The sequence below is a fragment of the Monodon monoceros genome, unplaced genomic scaffold (genome assembly GCF_005190385.1).
Source record: "Monodon monoceros isolate NGI ecotype Baffin Bay Population unplaced genomic scaffold, NGI_Narwhal_1 Super_Scaffold_20, whole genome shotgun sequence".
In the NCBI taxonomy this organism is placed as follows: domain Eukaryota; kingdom Metazoa; phylum Chordata; class Mammalia; order Artiodactyla; family Monodontidae; genus Monodon; species Monodon monoceros.
In genome coordinates this window covers 47,398,735-47,420,717 of record NW_021703777.1, presented here as the reverse complement: position 1 = coordinate 47,420,717, position 21,983 = coordinate 47,398,735, and the positions used below count along the sequence as shown (strand labels likewise).

Genomic DNA, 21,983 nt, shown 5'->3' with positions numbered 1-21,983 from the left:
ATATATATATATATATATATATATATATATATATATATATATATATATATGAAAGCAAGGGCTACAGTCAGACTGAAATGAAAAGTGTGTGTTGCAGAGTGGTGGAAATACAGCTGGAAAACAGCAGAAGTAGATTAGAGAAAGCCTGGATAAATCAGAATTTAGACTATATTTAGTCAGTGATGAGACTTGTAGTTAAAGCCTAGAAGACGTTATCACTGATTATCATGAGGAAGTTGTAAAGAGGAGCTTATTTTGGAGGAGAGATATGTTCAGTTTGACATGTTGAGTTTGAGGTGATGGCATAATACATAAATAAAAGTCCTGACGTAGGATCAGTCTGGTATGAGAATAATTCATGGCTAATGATGAAAACTTCAGATGCATCAACATGTGTTAACTGCTAAATTCCTAACCTTGATTGACCACTGTATACACCCTGCATCTTCCTACACTTGTTTGATAGTAACAGCTCTCTTTAATTGAGCACCTATCATGTGCTAAATGCTTTACCTTTTTGTTATTGTTGTTACTGACAATCCACATTTGATATATGAGGAAATCAACCCTTGAGGTTATTAAAAAGTCTCAGCAAAGGCCAAATGGATAGCAAAGGTAGAACTGGAATTCAAAGAAAGGTCTGTTAGGATGATGTGAGCTGGAACCCACTCTCTTTTCATTCTATCACTCTACCTCCCCTCAGTGCCCACCTCCCCTGCCACCTAGAATCCTTTCTCTTATCATTGTATGTCTGAATTCTACTTGCTATTTAAGATTCACTTCAAATGAAACTCATCCATGAGAAATGCTGTGAGAGTTTGACCAAGTCCCACCCCTGAACTCTTATACACATTTATGTACACATCCATGGCAGTCATCCGTCTCTACCCAGCACTGTAGTTATGTATGTACTTTCCTTAGCCCCCTCTAGTTCTTCGAGGTCAGAGTCTATGCAGGATTTTTCTATTTGTCTCACATACATTACATGTTACAGGCATAAAATGGTTTATGAATGGATGAAAGGCAACTGAATTCATGAGAACTACAGAATAAGTTTAGAGAGAGAGAACCAATGGGCTGATGACCATTTCCTGCCAATGTCCAGCAACAAATTTTGGCTATTAGTGAAAGAGCAAGAAAGAAAAAGGGGGCTTCCCTGGTGGCGCAGTGGTTAAGAATCCGCCTGCCAATGCAGGGGACACGGGTTCAAGCCCTGGTCCGGGAAGATCCCACATGCTGCAGAGCAGCTAACCCTGTGCATCACAACTACTGAGCCTGCACTCTAGAGCCCGAGAGGCACAACTACTAAGCCCACGTGCCACAACTACTGAAGCCCATGCGCCCTAGAGCCCATGCTCTGTAACAAGAGAAGCCACCGCAATGAGAAGCCTGCGCACCACAAGGAAGAGTAGCCCCCGCTCGCTGCAACTAGAGAAAGCCTGCGCACAGCAACAAAGACCCAATGCAGCCAAAAATAAAATAAATAAATAAAATAAATAAGTAAAAAAAAAAAAAAAAGAAAGAATAAAAAAGGAAGGAAAAGAGAGGAGAGATGAAGAAAGGAAAGGAGGGGAAAGAAAGGGAAAGTAGGAGAAGGGAAGGAAAAAAATAAACTTAACAGCGAGGGAAGGGAAGAGAAGACACTTCCAGAGATGCTTATAACTAGAGAGAGATGAATAAATTAAAAAGATGAAAAATGGTCGGAGGGAAAAATGATAGCGGGGTGCTGCAGCTCTTAGCCTTCTTTTTCACTCTAACATGTATCAAGAATGAATACGAGTATCCGTGAGGCCATGTTACAGTACCCACCTCTCCCATTCTTCAGGATTGCGGAGGGACTCCCTGATGAGAGAATTGAAGATGTGAAGATAGGAGGTTTTCCTATATAGAGTGTAAGTGGGATCCATCATGATGAGTCCCAGAGGAAAAGAAACATATGGGATGACTTGGAGCTATTTTCTTAAGCTCAAGTGGTAGGTGAGTTTCTATATTATATGGCTTAATTCACCAGAGTGGAGAAACATCTAGAGAGACAGTGGTCCACTTCTTTCAGCCCAAACATGTGTAAAAGCCATAATTCATTTGTTTAGATTCTTATGATAAGGTAATTTACTTAAATCTTGATCTTAGGAGATAATCTGAATTTCTCTAAGGTCAGTATACTGACTCCTACCAGAGGACACAGCTGGGGAACTGGAGAGGGAGTATGATCTGGAATCTGAACATGGGCTCAAGTCCTGACTCTAGGGTGTGTCCTCTGGCAAGTCACTTAATTCTTTTGAGTCTTCATTCTTTATTTGTCATATGGAAATAAAAATAAGGCCTGTTGTTTATTTCTTTATTCACTCAAGACAGACTGATTGAGTATACTCTACACTATATATTAGGCACTGGATTTGTTGGGGCCGGGATTACTGAAGACAGAATTGAGATATGTATGGAAACCTTCTGCAAAATGCAAAGCACTGTCAAGTGCCAGTTAACAGTTACTATAAAGATGGTTGTGGTACTATGTCCCAGTCTTAGAAATAAACATATTTAACATTAGACCTAGCATCTTCCTCCTGAAACTGCAGTTGGCTGTGGTTTATCTAATCCTTTGTAAATGATTTTTCCTTAAATTCTTACCAGTGATACAGAGATGATTATTTGACTTATAATTCGAATATGATTTGCTTGGGAAAAACAGTATCCAGAACTTGTCTTAATAATAAATAGTTTTTTAAAACTCTACGAAAGTAGGAATATGAACTGTAGGCACATTTAAAGGAAGCCAAGGATAGTCTTTTAACTTTAAAAGGATGACTCTGTGGCAAGTGATTGCCCAAGGTATAATGAGTTCAACAAGCTCATTCTTGTGTGATTTCTAAAGCCAACTTCATATTTGAATAGTGAAAGGGATCCTTTCCGGTAAACTGAATTTTCTGGGTGAACATGATGCAAATGACAACCTATCTTGACTTAAACAGGTTTTTAAGGTACAGAAAATATTAGCAATTGAAATTACTGGTAGAAAGTTGCAATACTTCAGCAAATCATATTTATAAATTATTTATAATAATTTGGGGCAAGTGAAAAATTTATGGAAGTTCCTATAGTCACAAAAAGTAATAGCAATAAGTACATATTTTGGCCTTAAAAGTGGTACTTTAATAGTCATAAGTAGATTAATAGGAAGAAAAATGTGAATGTTGTATTAAACTAAAAGCTTTCTATTCATTAGATGTACCAAACATAAATATTTTAATTTTATCTTAATGGAGATGACATTATTATTATCATTATCATCATCATTATTTTAGTGCTTTACTGGTTCTCTCTAGAGCCTAATCATTAGGGCATATACTTAAGAACTGTAGTTCCTAGAACTCGGTAGCCTATTCCGTTTACTCAGAAAAATAATAAATGGCAGAATGACATAAATGTAAATCTTATGCTCTTAAAAACAATTATTTTTACAGAAATTGAAATAGTAAAACTAAGTAGCAAAAACCAAAATGGAATATTAAACCTTTATTTTTACACACATTTAATTGTTCTCTCCTGCCCATAAATTACAAAATATCTTGATTTGCAGTGGAACCCAATCTGTACTGAAAAGTAGTGTAACTGACTGCAGCTTCAGGGATATTTCTTTTACGAACAGGTTAAGATGTTTCCGACTTTGGAAATATCAAAACTCCCCTTTCTTGGAATCATTTATAGGTCACTATCAACTTTGGAGCTGGGATAATTCTGTTCACACCAAGGGGGCTTTTCCTGAATTCAGATTCTTTTTTGTTGTTTTCAGTATGTTTACAGACACGATTATGCCCACAGGTAACAGGAAACCAGTGTTTCAAAAGAAAATTTGATCACACTGCTAGATAACACAGGTATCCTAAACAAGTACACGAATGCCTCAAGGCTTCAAGCTGCTGCCAGAAAGACATAGTTTTTGGATTGGTAAGAACTGCCAGATGACGCTTCATGAAATATAAAGGCAAGAAAGCCTCCGAGAGAGCTCAATAAAAGCCTTCCACCCGTCATTCTAGGAGGATAAGAGCAAGATACTGTTAACAAGTGCAGGAAATGGCTTTCGGAGTTTCAATATCAGTCTATATCTTATTCAATGGTAGGTCATTTCTTTTTGCTGTGTTAATTTTGTGTCATTGTAAAATGTGAATAGGATTTGTTTTATCTGAATTAGTGAGGAGCTGGCTTTTAGCAGTTGTTCTTCATGACAAAGATCCAAGCAAGGAATCTGTGAATTAATTTAGTTTCTTATGTAATGTATGTTCCTCTTTTAACATATTTTGACACCTCTTTTTCTGAGATCTTTATATTGTTTGTTCTATACAATTGAAGAGTAGTTGATACATATGATAGTGTCCTTGTGATTGAACGAATTTATAAAATGTAATAAAATTTATGAGTTTATAAAATTTATTTCCTCTTAATAATTAATGTGTTTCTACTTTCTCTAACTATAATGTAGTGAGTGGAATAGATATGCATGAGAAACTATCAAGAAACTGCCCTTGTCAGGTTATGGATTTCAAATGTAAATGAATTAAAAATAGAACAGATGTGGGACTAGATAGAATAACTTTTGACCTGTTGCTGGTATGTAGAAGGAGGCTCACCTGCTAAAGATGCCTTCCCTCCCCCCCCTTCACACAGCTGTGACAGCATTGACTGAAGAGGCAGCCAGGACTGTAACACCCCCAATCACAACCCAGCAAAGTAACTGGACCATTAACAAAACAGAAGGTATTTTCTTCACACTTTTGTATTTCAAGTGACTTTTTTTTTTTAAGTGACTTTTTTTTTAATGTTTGAGAGAAATTTGGATTGTGATAAAAGCAACACTGGAAATTTTTAAATTATATTTTATTATTAGACGATCTTTTATCAGGATGCTGTTAAATGGAAGTGACAGGTAAATGTGTCAGCAAAGAATTCTCTTTTTAAAAGGAGGAAGTGAAGCAAATGAGAAAAAGTTGTTTTCAGTTACTGTCCTGGATGTGAAACATGCCACATTTTCTGCTTGATTCCTGCTGGATTCCCAATAACCCATGTGCTTCCAGAGGCAGTTTGTCCCTATTTTGGCATTCTTGATGAGTGACTTTATAGTTTGATCTGTGATTGTGAGCTTTGCAGCCAAATAAATTATGGCTACCAGATGAAGCCTTAATCCACTTTCCCTCATCTTTGGAAAGATCTTTCTTCTTGTCATCGGGAGCTTTTGTTGTTGCTTTAGTATATGCTATACATCCCAACCACTTGTATCCAATTTTTGTTGTTGATGGTGATGATATATTTTATTATTGTTATTAAAATAGCTTCTGGCCACTGTTGAGCATCAGCGTTTTCCCAAACTCTTTGAACTCTTAGAGGTGACCTTGGGAAACTTACCTGCCAAGACCTGTGTATCAGGTGGTTGTGATTCTCACACAAATCACATACCACCCCCTGACGTGAAGATGGGCTTTGTGACTTAGGACCAAAGAAACACCATATCTTGCTCTCAGAGCCACGCAAGTAAAAGAAGATCAAGTTAAATATTTTGTTTCTGAATATGAAAGATAGTAATATTTAAGTATTCTTCATTTCACCAATAATTTTAAATTAAAAAAAGTTGCTTAGGGCTTCCCTGGTGGCGTAGTGGTTGAGAGTCCGCCTGCCGATGCAGGGGACACGGGTTCGTGCCCCGGTCTGGGAGGATCCCACATGCTGCGGAGCGGCTGGGCCCGTGAGCCATGGCCGCTGAGCCTGCGCGTCCGGAGCCTGTGTTCCGCAACGGGAGAGGCCACAACAAGTGAGAGGCCCGCGTACCGCAAAAAAAAAAAAAAAAATTTTTTTCTTAAAATATTTTGCTCATTTGAGTTTTTGCATATATATCAATATGCAAAATAAAATTAGTGTGGCTTTTAGAATAACTTTTAGCCAAATTCTTCATGTCTTGAGCCTTTAAACAAAGAGGAAACATCTTTGTTGAGAGATAATACTGTAGAGAATTAAAGAAGTACAGTTTCCTCTCAGTGACATAACAGTGTGTCCATCACCACCTTTTCTCTTCCCTAATAGTGAACTGCAAGTCAAATTCTCCAAGTTACAGGTAATAATTATGGACAAAAGGGACTGAATATATCACTTCAGTAGTTTTTCTTTGCTTTCTTGATGGGTGAATTTTAGTTCCCTGCTTTTCATTTAACTTAAAAATCTGAATCCAGTATCTCAGGAAAGTTTCATGAAGTTATAACTAATATTCTTCTCCTTAGAGGAAAGATGAGTCTCTAGTATATTCTTTCTTTGGAAATGTCTTCTTTCAATTCTCACATTTTCTAGTAAGTCCTGGTTCAGGCTTGGTTAATTGAACTTATTTAATCTTGAAGTAGGAAGAACCTACCACAGTTTATAATGAGAAATTCCCACTCCCTTAGAATTAATTATCAAGATGAGAAATTAGATTTACCATACCACAGTTAACAAAATGAATATGAATTTTAAGGTAATGTTGTGTGTTCTCAACCAAAATGAAGTTATATAACAGTATGTTGTTGGTGACTTAGTACCTAAAGATTTAGTATTTTCAATATAAATAAGTATGCCTTTTTAGATCTTTTTCTCCTGAAAACAAATAAGTATGATTCTCTTAATCTACTTAGCAAGGTGAATATAATATGATAACTAAGGTTGAGGAGATATGTTTATTCATAACAGTGACAAAAATAAAATGCCACTAATTCTTCTTGAGAAGAATTTAAGAATCAGTAATTAAAGTATACTAAAAAGGACTCATTTATGCTGTTTTGTCATTCCCACTGCATAAACCTCAAGGATAGTATAGGTATATGTCTTTAGTACATCAAGGAATGAAGGATAAGCATCCTGAAATCTAAGTATTTTGCCACAGTACAGCTTCCCAAAGGGAAGTTTCCCATAAAGAGGCTTCTGGACACTTGACCACAAAGGTTTCGCCAAGTGTGGTCATTTGCATAGTGTTAAAGCTAGAAATCAAAACCCAGGTTTTCTGATTCCAACTCCATGGCTTTTCCCACAATCTCATAATGCCTCTTAACTGAGTAAATTTTCTAATTAACATCTGAAGTTATTGTCTTGGCTATGTAAAGCCTGAGCCGTAAGTTGTTTCTGGCTTCATGTATAGGTCATAACAATACCTCTTCTGAAATCAGTTAGGGAAAACAATCCCTTTTCCATTAGCTACTTAAGGTAGTCTGCATAAGAAGAAGGGGGGATTCTCATCTCACTCTTCTCTGGGGAATGAAAAGAAATCAAGTTCATTATCTCCCAACCATAAATCCAAATCTTCCTAAGTGCTTACTTCTCAGGTGTAAAGGGGAGAATGAAAAAAACTGTATTGTTTCATTTGTTTCCAGGCATATATTTAGGAAGCCTTGCCCAGGACAGCATGCTAAGACTAGAATCAATGCTGCCACCTTTTGGCAAACTTGTATCTATATCTTATTACATAGTTTCCAAAGAATGGAATGATCATCAATCTACCTCCAGCCCCTCATTCATTAATATGTCTTAGATGATATTAACCCAACCTTTGTAAATATAACCTGTCAAAGGAATCAATCGATAGTTCAAATGACAGAGCACTCAAAGAATATTCCTAAAATTAAAGGCCTTTCTGTATATGTGTTACAAATCTACTGTGGAAGTGTGACCCACCTCAGCTGTTAATACTGTATCTCCTTTTTCTAGCTGGCTACACAGAAGGACCCCTAGCGTTGAGGTTCTCACATCCTTGCCTGGAAGACCACCATAGTTACTGCATCAATGGTGTTTGTGCATTCCACGATGAGCTGGAGAAAGCCATCTGCAGGTAATTGCAAAGAACTTCCCAAGCCCTAGAGATGGGAGAAGGAGAAGGTATGCCTCCTTTCACATGGTGTTTCACATAGTACATTTCCCCACGCCTCCATCTTATCTAGTAAAAAAGGTACATGATCTGAACGTGATTCACCAATTCTCTTTGTATTTGAATATCTAAGGGGTCTTTTTCTAACCTACCTAGTTTTCATTACTCAAAAATATGGTTCCTAGATTAGCAGCATCTGTATAACCTGGGAGCTTGTTGAAAATGAAGAAGCTCACACCGTACCTCAAAACTACTGAATCCAAATCAACTTTTAACAACATGCAAAGAAGTTTCCAAGTTTTTATGGATAGATTATAGGATAAAATGAAACAGACTATGGCAAAAACACTTCAGGAATATAAAGTTCTAGATCAACTGAGATACCATTTTTATGATCGTTGATTTGCTCAGCATCCTCCTATGAAAGAGTAGGTTAACAATTTTCTAGATCAACTCATGCAAGTGTCCTACCTTTCCCTCCTACCAATGAGGGAAGTTGCATTAATATGGGGTCTTAATCAAACGATTATTGTAAAACACATGGCTTCTTCAATACATTTAATAGATTGGCTTTCATTTGGTATTGGCCTCTTTAATTAAAATCACTTTTTATTAAATCTTTTTCATTCTTCGAAATTTGTCATTTGTGTTTCTATCATGAGTTTTAAAATTATACATTCTTTTCTTTTTTTAAAGGTGTTTTACTGGTTATACTGGAGAAAGGTGTGAGCACTTGACCTTAACTTCATATGCTGTGGATCCTTATGAAAAATACATTTCAATTGGGATTGGCGTTGGATTATTATTAAGTGGTTTTCTTGTTATTTTTTACTGCTACATAAAAAAGAGGTATGAAAAAATACAAATTATGAAGTCACTAGATACTCATTCATTTGAGAAATATTCACTGAGCCCCTACAATGTACCAGGCACTGACATATATAATTTTTTAGTGAAAATATGGCTGTAAATCTGGCAAGTTTCTGCATAACTGTTTTGATGCCTTTTCTCATAAACCCAGACAAGAGGTAAAAATTTACCCACAGTTGCAATAGGATAGTTCCAATTTACAGTTTCCCTTCATCCGCAACTCTGTCTGCCTACATCAAAGTTATAAATGTGTAGGACAGTCGGCCCACAAGGGTAAAGATTAATGTGTTTTGTGCACAATTATATGGAGTGTCGAATACCATGTCTGGCACACCATAGACACTCAGTAATTATTTGTTGAATGGACAAATCAAAACATGAGTGTTATATGAATGAAAGTGTGTGATAAATGTGGGCCATTTTCTTCCCAGACATTAGTTGAGGGTATATTCAGGAGATACTGTCTACTGTTAAAAGCTAAACAAGATAAATTTGATCCACTAAGTATAAATTACTCATGCATTAATTATTAATCATTATTTCTGGCTTTTCCACACTGGTAATTTTTCCTTTAATCCATGTATAGGGAAAAGTCAAGAAATAATGTGATATACATTAAAGAAAAGGTATAAATACATTTCCCTTGCTGTACTCCATTAACTAAGTTGTCATTTTTAAAATGACCAAAAATTATTATACAACATTAAAAAAAAATTGCTTGCTTAATAATTGCATCTTAGAGGGCTTCCCTGGTGGCGCAGTGGTTGAGAGTCCGCCTGCCGATGCAGGGGACACGGGTTCGTGCCCCAGTCCGGGAAGATCCCACATGCCGCGGAGCAACTAAGGCCGTGCGCCATGGCCGCTGAGCCTGCGTGTCCGGAGTCTGTGCTCCGCAACGGGAGAGGCCACAGCAGTGAGAGGCCTGCGTACCGCAAAAAAAAAAAAAAAAAAAAAAAAAAAAAAAAAAAATTGCATCTTAGAATAAAATCTGTTAATATCAATTGTGGATCAATTGATATAAAATCTGTTATATCAGTTGCCTAAGAGACCAAGAAAGAAAATAAAAAAGGAAGTAAGACCTTTTAATATTAACAAGACAGCTGTCTGGGATCAGGTTCCCTAGAAGCTGAACCTAAGATAGAGATTCCTGACTGAGTGATGACTGGTCAAGGGAATGCTCAAAGGTGAAATCTGTAATGAAGTAGGAAAGCTAGAACAGAGGAAGAAGGTAAGCAAAGATGTAGTTTAGCTGAAGTCTATCCTCAGCCTGATTCCAAAGGGAGACCTAGAACATGACTGGCATCGCTGACCCATCCCAAGAAGGTGAGGGATCTTGGTTGTAGTACCCAGCATCATCAGGCATGGATGTCAGAGTGCTCCTGGCAGGGTAAGGGGCAGGGGCTTGGAATCTCCTAGGAATCTTCAGGCAAAGTCCTCTCTTGGCTGAGGACAATCTTCTAGAGAAGGATGGTACTGTGAGCCTTATTAACACCCACAACTGCTGGGGGATGGGTATACCAGTGGGTAAAGAGGATATGGGTGGGATACCAAGAGCAATTGCTGCACCAGAGCATTTATATAATCCTCAATAAGCTATACAAACAGCAAATTCATATGAAAACCAATACTCTGTTTCAGGTGTCTAAAATTGAAATCACCTTACAACAATGTCTGTTCCGGAGGAAGACCACTATGAGGCCTTTGTAAGAAATTTTCATGAGTCATTGGTGAAAATCAGTGGGCCCAAAACTGAAATTTTCAAGTGAAACAACAAAACTTCCTAAGCTGACTAGAAAGTTGGGATCACGATGAAACAAGAGAATAAATTTCAACATTGGTCCTTAGACTTTGCCATTTTTAAAGTGCCATGGGAGCCAAGGGAACAAGGTACAGTAACAGAGGTCAAGTTCACAGTCCTACTCTGGGTTTGTTGCTGTTGTGTGATTATTGTTCTCACTGCAGAGAGACTGAGTTTTGTGCTTCTGACTATGTCAGATGTGAATTTTCATGGGAATAATTATCAACCTTGCGGCCAGCCAAAGCAATGCCAAGCTTGGATTCTTCACTATGCTTGCTACCAGGATTCTGGACCACTGCTCTACGGACCAAATCCCAAACATGATGCTTTCGTGGTGTCTAAAAGAATGTGATGTCAGCTATTCAGATGAGATTCGTATTATGGCACCTCCAGTGAACCAAACTTATGATTAAAGTCTAAGCTAGAGAAAAGAAATGGAATGTCCAAGGCAAACATAATGATACCCAACTTGTGACAACACTGTGAAATATGGAATAAGCTAAAGAGTTTCTGATGACTGAAAGCTACCTGGATATTGAGCCCTGAGGAGGCAAAAAGTTTTTGTTTCTGCATGGATTATAAAATTTTGTGTTGGACTCACTGGTCTCCGAATGCTTATGTTCATCACTTTCTCCTATTGTTAGTGGAATTACCTGGCGATTATCTATTTGGACTGAAATTCTAAAATTCTACTAACAAATAAAATTCTACACTTGGCTCTGAAATAGAAACTGAAGAACATGACATAAGAATTTTTCACCAGCCAACAGCGGGTGGAAATTTTCTTTACCATTTCTGGGTACCGGAGAGAAGATGTGCACAGAGGGAGAGAAAACGGAATATTGGTAGAAATAACAATTTGAGAATTAGGGTCCTTCCTCTCTAATCATATTTCTTCCACCTAATTCGAATAGTCTTGTTCAGGTCCCTTAATTTCTTTGGGCTTTGATCAGTTTCTACAAGGTCCTTCTAGCTCTAAAATTTGATTGTGACAGAAGAGAGAATATTTTCCACCTCTCAGCTCCATCTCTGTCCCTGACCTCACCTCTCACCCCACTGGATATCATCTTAGGTGTATATTTTATTATTTGGTTTGTAAAATAATAATTTAAGAATTTGTTATTAAAGGAAGTAAAACATGAAATTAAAAATAATAATATCTACCATTTTTCTTTTAGATTCAATCTAAGACTATGGACTTTTTTTCTATTGTGGTGTAGATAAGCAAAATAATTTTGATCATGAGATGGGTTAAAAAAAGATCAAACATGAATATTCTTACAATGGTAGCCTAGTAGCAAGCCTTTCTCTTATATCAAGTTGTGACTTTTCATTCACTTCTAAACAAAACTACATTCTGCTTTCCTTTGAATAGAAGGCATTTCACTTGCTTTGTTTTTCCTTCAGAAGGAATTTAATGCAGATGAATTGCATGTCAGCACTTTCTGCATGACCTCACAAAGTATGCAGAGGTTACATCATACCAAGGAGTGGGGAGATGAAGGTTCCTCCCAGTGACTCCAGTGACCGCACCTAGAAAGCTGGGCTTTTCCTGAGCATTTCAAAAAGGTGTTAAAAAGCTGGGTAGAGTCCAGGAAGAAACACTAAAGCTTAATTAAGGACTGCCTCCCGTTGAAAAGAAGAGGAAGTAAGGGTAGAGTCTGGGGAGGTGATAACCTAAAAAGTTATAACATTTGCTGTCTATAAATATTTCTAAAATGTAAACATAATTGAATTGATATTAATCAACAAATTAAAATTCCCAGAATGCCAAACCAAAACATAAAACCAATAGAAATTCAATTTTTTTCACCTGTGGAAGAGTATACATTAACATTATAAAATCCACCCAGTGAGACTACATATATGTAAATTTATTTATCTATTTATTTTTATAAATTTATTTATTTATTTATTTTTGGCTGTGTTGGGTCTTTGTTGCTGCGCGCGGGCTTTCTCCAGTTGCAGCGAGCAGGGGCTACTCTTCATTGAGGTGCACGGGCTTCTCATTGCAGTGGCTTCTCTTGTTGCAGAGCACAGGCTCTAGGCGTGCAGGCTTCAGTAGTTGTGGCACGTGGGCTCAGTAGTTGTGGCTCGTGGGCTCTAGAGTGCAGGCTCAGTACTTGTGGCTCAGGGGCTTAGCTGCTCCACGGCATGTGGGATCTTCCTGGGCCAGGGCTCGAACCGGTGTCCCCTGCAGTGGCAGGTGGATTCTTAACCACTGCGCCACCAGGGAAGTCCCTACGTATATGGAAATTTACAGTGTAGCTCATGAGAAGCCATCTGTTTATGGTCCATCATACAAAAGAATCTTGTGATAAACTCCTAGAGTTCATTTTCCGGAAAGGAATCCCTGGCATTTCTATGGCAATATTTACACATGTAAGCAGGCCTTAAGTAGGAAAATGCATAAGTATAAGATGTTCTGCAAATTTTTCATTTTCTATTTTTTCCTATATGCAATAAGACCCTGAAAAAAGCCTACCAGTGAAGCCCTGGCATCAGAACTACATTTTCAGCTATTAGGTGAGGTGGGTCATTTAGGAAAGAAATGAGAACATGTTTCTGGCATCTTTGACTAAATCAAACGGGCCAAGGGGTTCATCAATTTCTTTTATTTCCCATTTTGTCTCCTTCCTGTGTCTGCCCTTCAGTTCTTGAGAACACATTCTTAGGTCATCGATATTCATGAGTGAGTCATTAGTTAGCCTTTTGGAGCATAATGGCTGCGGGAGCAAACACTATAACTTCAGTCATGCTTGAGTGAGTAAATTTACAAAAAGGGAATTATAACTGCTTGTTATTGTATCTTCTTTCTCCAAATTACTTTTTTGTATAATTATGTTTTTATAATGTTGGAAAGTAGATGAAATCATAACACATTCCATCTTTTAGTGTTTCCTGGCACAATACAACCCTTAATTATGAAACATCTATTTTGATGATGTCAAGAAGATTTCTATTCATTATATGTAATTGAAAAAAAATGTCTGACTAATTTAACCTTTTGATGTTGAACACAGGATGATTCGCCACAGAGGACATGAGTAAACCATTTAACTTCTCTGTCTTACAAACTGTAACACATTCTGTGGTATGATATAAATATTGATATCCTACAACTCATACTCATGGGAAGGGTTACCAGAATCTCTCTGTCGCAAAATACCACTCTTTCTGGCTTACATCATGACTGCATGACATCAGGATATTAGCAGTTGCCAAGATGAGCTGGAAGTGTTGGAATTTAATTTGTGAGCCTGGCACTGCTATCTGCATGAGTCCACATTTCTGTCCAACCTTTTGGCACAGCTCTAGTCAGTAGCATATTCAGAAGCATATCTTCCAAATTCAGCTCCAAATTTCTGTGACATGTTCAATGAATGCACAACTCAGAGTGCAAGGGCCTAAGTAGTCAACATCCTAAGAATTCAAAGGCTAGACTCCTTGAGAATACCCACATGAATAAATGTGTCCCATCTGGACATTTCACTCCTCTGCCAAAACTAAACACGAGGGCTGTCATAGATTGTGGAGAACACCCACAGCTTCCAGAGAAGCATCTCCTAAAGATTAGGAATGCGATGATATGGTAACAAGAAGACTTGAATTGTTCAATCGGGTCTTATCTCTATACTTCATGGCCTTTCTTGGTAATTTTTATGTCTCAGATAATATTGGAGCAGAAGTCATTTAGATTGAAATTCCGTTAAGACCATAGCCAAGCAGGTATCAAACTAGCAGTGTTAAGAGAGTGTTAATTAGGCTTCCCATCTTTCTGGGAAAAAAATGGCATACACAGATTTTTTTAATTGCACAAAAATATTGATTCAATGTTAAGTCCCTTCACAAAGCAAGCTGAAGTAATAGTGTAATATGGCTATCATTTATAAACACTTATAATATTTGAAAAGCATTGTTAGCTTTGTTTTAATTAATCCACACCTATATGTAACTGAGGCTTAGAGAAGGCAATTCACTTTTTCAAGGTCACATAGCCTTTAAGTGGCAGAGCCTAGACATGAACCAGATAGATCTAATGCCAAAGTCCCTCATCTAAACCCTAGATGATAATGCTTCCCAATATTTTATGAGAAATACTAGTGTTGGGGGTTGGTTTCTTGATGAGCTTGGAGATACACCCAAGAGATTTGTATACAAATGAAAAAAAGTTCTTTTCTTTAAAATATATAAAATAATGACCTTTGTCATGGATCAACCACAAAAATTCCCTGCTGTCATCTGCAGGTTATTAAAATACGCAGCAGATCTTCCTTAGGGTGGGGCCAGGACAAGCGTCAAGTACCTGTTGACAGTTGAATGTACAGTCTGGGGAGAGACTTTAGACTGTAAATGAACCCTGGTTTATCCTCAGGACATACAGAATGAGGTGGTCATTTGGGAACACTTGATCCCTGTTTGTGGACAAGGGTTTGCTGGTACCAGTGTTATCCTAACTGGGACACTCTTGGTTCAGTTTGGTAATGAGATGACGAGTGTTTTTCACATCTATAGGAAAATCTCATTAACCTCCTTCCAACACATCACTCTCAATCCTACCCTAGTGCCATATATACCTTAGAGAAAAACAGTCAATGGTAGTGGTCCAGCTTGGGGCAAAACCTGGAAGCAACGTTAAAAAAAATCTGCAATGGATGGACACTTCAAGGACCTGTGATCTAGTCTGGCTGTATGATTGTCTAATTTTGCTGGGGCCCTTTGGACAGGCTATCCTTGTCTGTTAAGTGAAGAAGTTATACTCTAGAGGTGACTTCCACACTCCCTTCCTAGTCGAAAGTCATATGTTGAAAATGTGCAGCCTAAAAGGCAGATCCAGTCCACAGGCATATTTCCTTTGGCTTTCATGATGTTTGTTTTAAATCAAGCCCATATTTAGAAATCAAGCTGTTTTAGTATAAAAATCCAGCTTTTCTAGATTCTAGAAAAATAGGAGATATAGGGGATGTCCTAGAAAAATAGGAGATAGAGCTCTGACCCTGTATTCTTACATAGCTTTGATTAGAAGGAGTGCGCCCTTGACATCCAGCCTGCTTCTGTCACTATGCTTCCCATTCAGGGTTCCTATAGACCTTGAAGTCGGCCTCCATGGTTCTTTGACTGGATTAATTTTAAGATCCTGCCTCATCTAAATTCCTCTGAGTCTAGTCATCAGAGTACCTGCAGAGGGCCTTGTTGTACTGAAAACCACTCAAGCCATAAAAGAATCTCAGATTCTTTAGGAGAACCCACACTCACCTGGAAGCTGGCAGGGGCAGCATCCAATGACTCAGACTCTCTGCCCTGCCCATGCCCTCAGTCACTCTCTGCTACAATCTTTGTCAGATTTGTTTTCTCAGTGTTCAATCCTGCTTATGTTAACTCCCTGCTCAAAACCAAACCTGATTCCCCGTTGCGCACCATGTTTAACAAAGGCTCCCCTCCCAGTAGTGTGAGGCCTTCCACAGGGAGGCTCTGGTGGTCTCTTTCTCATGTACCCTCCAAGGGCTCCCTACTCAGACCATCAGCTGCAGCCACCAGCTGCCCTCTGCTCTCTGAACAGACCTCACAGTTCCTATCTCTGTGTTAGGGTCTCTGCTTTTCCCTCCACATGTATTACCCTCCTCCATCTCTGTGTGTCAAGATCCTACGCAATTTTTTTCAAATCCTGCCTTCTCCTTGAAGAATTATGTTATTTACAAATATCTCTCCTTTCCTTTGAACTCCTTGATTATTATTTTCTTTAACCTCTCAAATAGTGCTTACATTCTGCCTTGTGTTATAATGATTTTTGTTCTTGGCTAAGTTCCAGTGGTGGTAATAATAATAATAATAGACTTCATTAAGTTCATACCATAGACTGGGCACAGTGCTAAGTTACTTCTATACAGCATCTCTTTCAGTCCTCAAAGACAGCCTGGAGGAAGGTTTTATTGGGAAATGTGATGAATAGCAGTTAAAAATACCAGTCTTTGGAGTTGAAAAGTCTGTGGCTTAAATCCCAGCTCCACCCCCTACCAGCTGTGCTGCCTTGACCAAGTTTCTTAACTTTTCTAAGCCTGAGTTTTGTCATTTGTAGAAAAAGGATAATATTTATCTGCTAGAGCTGTTTGGAGGGTAATAGTGAGTGTTTAATGAATATTAGCTATTTTATGATTATTTTTCAGATCAGGAAACTGAAATTTAGAAAGTTTAAGTAACTTGTTCAGTGATATGCAGCTAGTAGGTGGTGGAACCTGGATTTTACCACAAGGCTGTCCAGTTCTGAGGCCTACTTCACTTAGCACAGTACTTTGACCATGGCTGTCACTTGGTTAATGCTGTCTAAAGCAGGATCTGAAATCTCAGAGTGCTGGGTTTTGAGTCCCAACTGTTTGTTAGCTATGCGATGGAGAATAAATTATTTAACCCCTCTAAATCTCAGTTGCCTCCCTTATAAAATGGGGATAATAATTACATCTAACCCATATGGTCATTTCAGGATTAAGTTAAATTTGATAGCTAAGTATGTAAAATATTTAGAACACAGTACTCATTCAATAAATTTTACTTACAATTATTAAACATTTGAAACTCCTGTTGAAATTCTTATCGATAATACAGTCACAGTTTTCTTTTTTATAACATGACATACGCCTTCCTAAAAAAGTTATCACACTGAAAATTTAAGCAATAAAAACCACAAGTCTTATGAGATAACTAAGGCTAAGGGTATAATACTCAAAAACTTTGTCAGTGACGCATTAAAAAAAAGAAACACTAAAGAAAATCATCAAGCCACAAGGGAAGAGAAAAAGAGAAGAAGAAGGAATAGAGAAAAACTATAAAACAGAAAGCAGTTAACAAAATGGCAATAAGAACATACCTATTAATGATCACTTTACATATAAATGTACTAAATTCTCCAATCAAAAATCTTAGAGTGGCTGAATGTATAAAAAAACAAGACCTATCTATATGCTGCCTACAAGATCTAAACACACACAGACTTAAAGTTAAGGGATAAAAAAAGATATTCCATGCAAATTAAAACAAAAAGAGAGCTGGGGGCAGCAATCTCATATATGATAAAATAAAGTTAAAAAAAAAAGCTGCAGCAAAAGACAAAGAAGGGCATTACATAATCATAAAGGGATCAATCCAAGAAGAGGATGTAACATTTGTAAATAATTATGCATCCAACATAGGAGCATGTAAATATATAAAGCAAATATTAACAGATATAAAGGAAAAATCAACAGTAATGCAATGATAGTAAGGACTTTAACGCCCCACTTACATCAAAGGACAGATAAACCAGACAAAAAAATCTATGAGGAAACACTGGCCTTAAATGACACATTAGACCAGACGAGCTTAATAGATGCATACAGAACACTGCATCCCCAAACTGCAGAATACACTTCCTTTTCAAGTGCACATGGAACACTCTCCAGGATAGATCACATTAGGTCACAAAATAAATCTCAATAAATTTAAGAAGATTAATATCATATCAAGCTTGTTTTCCAAACAAAACATTATGAAACTAGAAATCAATTACAAGAAAAAACTGGAAAAAACACAAACACATGGAGATTAAACCACATGCTACTAAACAACGAATGGGTCAACAAAGAAACCAAATAAGAAATTTTAAAACTACTTTGAGACAAATGAAAATGGAGATACAACTTTGCAAAATCTACAGGATGCAGCAAAAGCAATTGTAAGAGGCAATATCAGAGCAATACAGGTTTACTCAAGAAACAAGAAAAATTTCAAACAAGCAGTCTAACTTTACACCTAAAGGAACTAGAAAATGAAGAACAAGCAAAGCCCAAAGTTAGCATAAGGAATGGAGTAATAAAGATCAAAGTGAAGATAATAGAAATAGAGACCAAAAAAAAAAACAATAGAAAAGATCAACGAAATTAAGGGCTGGTTTTTTGAAAAGATAAACAAAATTGGTAAACCTTTAGCCAGACTCATCAAGAAAAAAAAAGAGCCCAAACAAATAAAATCAGAAATGAAAGAGAAGTTACAACTTATACCACAAAAATATAAACAATCACAAGAGACTACTACAAACAACTATACAACAACAAATTGGACAGGCTAGAAGAAATGAATAAATTCCTAGAAACATACAGTTTTCAAAGATTAAATCAGGAAGAAATAGAAAATATGAACAGACGATTAGTAGTAATGATACTGAATCAGTAATCAAAACCTCCCAACAAAAGTCTAGGATCAGATGGATTCACAGGAAAATTCTACCAAACATTTAAAGAAAAGTTAATACCTACCCTTTTACAACTATTCCAAAAAACTGTAGAGGAGGGAGTGCTTTCAAACTCATTCTATGAGGCCAGAATTATCCTGATACAAAAATCAGACACACAAAAAAGAAGAAAGAAAGAAAGATGAAAGAAAGAAAGAAAGAAAGGAAGGAAGGAAGGAAGGAAGGAAAGAAAGAAAGGAAGGAAGGAAGGAAGGAAGGAAGGAAGGAAGGAAGAAAGAAAGAAAGAAAGAAAGAAAGAAAGAAAGAAAGAAAGAAAGGAGGAAAGAAAAAGAAAGAAAGAAAAAGAGAAAGAAAGAACATTACAGGCTGGCAGGGTGGTGGTGGTGGGATGAATTGGGAGATTGGGATTGACATATATACACTAATATATATAAAATAGATAACTAATAAGAACCTGCTGTATAAAAAATAAGTAAATAAAATTCAAAAGAAAAATTACAGGCCAATATCCCTGGTGAACATAGATGCAAAAACCCTCAACAAAATATCAGCAAACAGAATTCAACAATATATAAAAAGGATCATACACCATGATCAAGTGGAATTTATTCCAGGGATTCAAGGATGATTTAATATCTGCATATCAGTTATTGTGAAACACCACATTAACAAAACAAAGGATAAAATCAGATGATCATGTCCATAGATGCAGAAAAAGCATTTGATGAAAGTCAACATCAAGATGTGATAAAAACTCTCAACAAAGTTGGTGTAGAGGGAACACAACTAAACATAATAAAGACTGTATATGACAAGCCCACAAGTAACATCATACTCAATGGTGAAATGCTGAAACCTTTTCCGCTGAGATCAGGAACAAGACAAGGATGCCCACTCTCACCACTTTTATTCACGTGGTACTGGATTTCCTAGCCATAACAATCAGACAAGAAAACGAAATAAATCCATCTGAAATGGAAGGGAAGAAGTAAAACTGTCACTATTTGCAGATGGCATGATATTCTATATAGAAAACCTAAAAACTCCACCAAAAAACAATTAAAAATAATAAATGAATTCATTAAAGTTGTAGGATACAAAATTAATATGAAGAAATCTGTTGCATTTCTATACATTAATAACAAACTATCAGAAAGAGAAATTAGGAAAACAATCCTACTTACAATTGCCTCAAGAAGAACAAAATACCTAGGAAGAAATTTAACCAAGGAGTTGAAAGACTTGTACTCTGAAAACTATAAGACACTAATGAAAAAAAATTGAATAAGATACAAACAAATGGAAAGATATTTTTTGCTCATTGGTTGGAAGATTTATTGTTAAAATGTCCATACTACCCCAAGCAATTTACAGATTCAATGCAATCCCTATCAAAATACCCATGGCATTTTTCACAGAACTAGAACAAATAATCCTAAAATTTGTATGAACCACAAAAGACCCCAAATAGCCAAAGTGTTCTTGAGAAAGAACAAGACTTGAAGCATCACATTCTCTGGTTTCAAACTATACTACAAAGCTATAGTGATCAAAATAGTATAGTACAGGCACAAAAACAGACACATAGATCAGTGGAACAGAACAGAGCACCCAGAAATAAACCCACATTTATGTGGTCAGTTAATCTATGACAAAGGAGGCAAGAGTACACTATGGAGAAAAGATAGTCTCTTCAATAAATGGTGTTGAGAAAACTAGACCGTTACCTGAAAAAGAAAGAAATAATTTTTCTTACACCATAAACAAAAATAAACTAAAAATGGATTAAATGCTTTAATGTAAGACCTAAAATCATAAAACTCCTAGAAGAAAATATAGGCACTCTTTGACATCAATCTTGGCAGTATTTTTTTTTTTTTGGACCTGTCTCTTCAGGCAAAGCAACAAAAGAAAAAATAAACAAATGGGACTACATCAAACTAAAAGGCTTTTGCACAGGGGAGGAAACCATTAACAAAACGAAAAGGTAATCTACTGAATGGGAGAAGATACTTGCAAATGATATGTCTGATATCCAACATATATAAAGAACACATACAACTCAATAGCAAAAAGAAAAAGAATTAGATTAAAAATGGGCAGAGGATCTAAATAGGCATTTTTCCAAAGAAGACACACAGATGGCCAAACAGGCACATGAAAAGATGCTCAACATCATTAATCTTCAGGGAAAAGCAAATCAAAACCACAATGAGATATCACCTCACACCTGTCAGAATAGCTACCATCAAAAAGAAAACAAATAACAAGTGTTGGTGAGGAAGTGGAGAAAAGGGTACCCTTGTGCACTGTCGGTGGGAATGTAAATTGGTGCAGCCACTATTGAAAACAGTATAGAGGTTCCTCAAAATTTTACAGTAGAACTATGATATGATCCAGAAATTCCACTTCTGGGTATTTATCCAAAGAAAATGAAAACACTAATTGGAAATCATATATGAACTCTGATGTTCACTGCAGCATTATGTATAAGAGCCAAGATATGAAGTAACCTAAGTGATCATGGATAGATGAATGGATAAAGAAGGTGTGGTGTATATATATATATATATATACACACACACACATACAATGGAATATTACTCAGCCATAAATAAGAATGAAATTTTGCCATCTGTGACAACATGAATGGACCTAGAGGGTATTATGCTAAGTGAAATAAGTCAGATAGAGAAAGACAAATACCATATGATTTCATTTTTATGTGGAATCTTAAAAACAAAAGAAATCAACAAACAACAAAACAGAAACAGACTGATAGATACAGAGAACAAATGAGTGGTTTCCAGAGGGGAGGTGGGTGGGGGAATGGGCATTGTAGGGGGAAGGGAACTAAGAGGTACAAACCTCCAGTTACAAAATAAATGTCACAGAGATGTAATGCGCATAGGGAATATAGTTAATAATATTGTAATTACTTTTTATGGTGACAAATGGTAAGTAGACTTATCACAGTGATCATCTCATAATGTACAAAAATATCGAATCACTGTGTTGCACACCTGAAGCCAATATAATATTGTAAGTTAATTATACTTCAATATAAACAGTAGCATAGTCTTATTGTACATTTTAAATGATTAAAAATACACAAAGAAATAATTAAATATGTAAATAGTTCAGTATGTAGGGTACTTTATCTCAAAAAACACCTGAAGTTTGCTTGTGAAATGATAGGGGAAGGATTATAGAAACTGGAT

The 21,983-nt window shown here is 36.7% G+C and overlaps 2 protein-coding genes across 3 annotated transcripts in view; both read left to right on the top strand.

The window, feature by feature from the left end:
- MTHFD2L (methylenetetrahydrofolate dehydrogenase (NADP+ dependent) 2 like) overlaps positions 1–3,892 on the top strand; it is a 139,554-nt gene extending 135,662 nt beyond the window's left edge. Inside the window, exon 9 of one of the 2 annotated variants that reach the window (XR_003795602.1) lies at positions 1,826–1,930. Coding sequence is in view for 1 of the 2 variants with exons in the window: in XM_029235357.1 (XP_029091190.1) it covers positions 3,820–3,854 (35 nt within the window). In the remaining variant the exon portion in view is untranslated. Of the gene's footprint in view, positions 1–1,825; positions 1,931–3,819 lie in introns of those variants that run through there. The other variant, XM_029235357.1, reaches the window with a different exon arrangement.
- Positions 3,893–3,902: 10 nt separating this feature from the next.
- EPGN (epithelial mitogen) lies at positions 3,903–11,678 on the top strand. Its single transcript, XM_029235364.1, has 5 exons — positions 3,903–4,114; positions 4,663–4,752; positions 7,717–7,837; positions 8,570–8,722; positions 10,382–11,678. The coding sequence occupies exons 1-5, from the start codon at positions 4,072–4,074 to the stop codon at positions 10,437–10,439; spliced, it is 465 nt and encodes a 154-aa protein (XP_029091197.1). The 5' UTR covers positions 3,903–4,071; the 3' UTR covers positions 10,440–11,678.
- Positions 11,679–21,983: the final 10,305 nt, after the last annotated feature.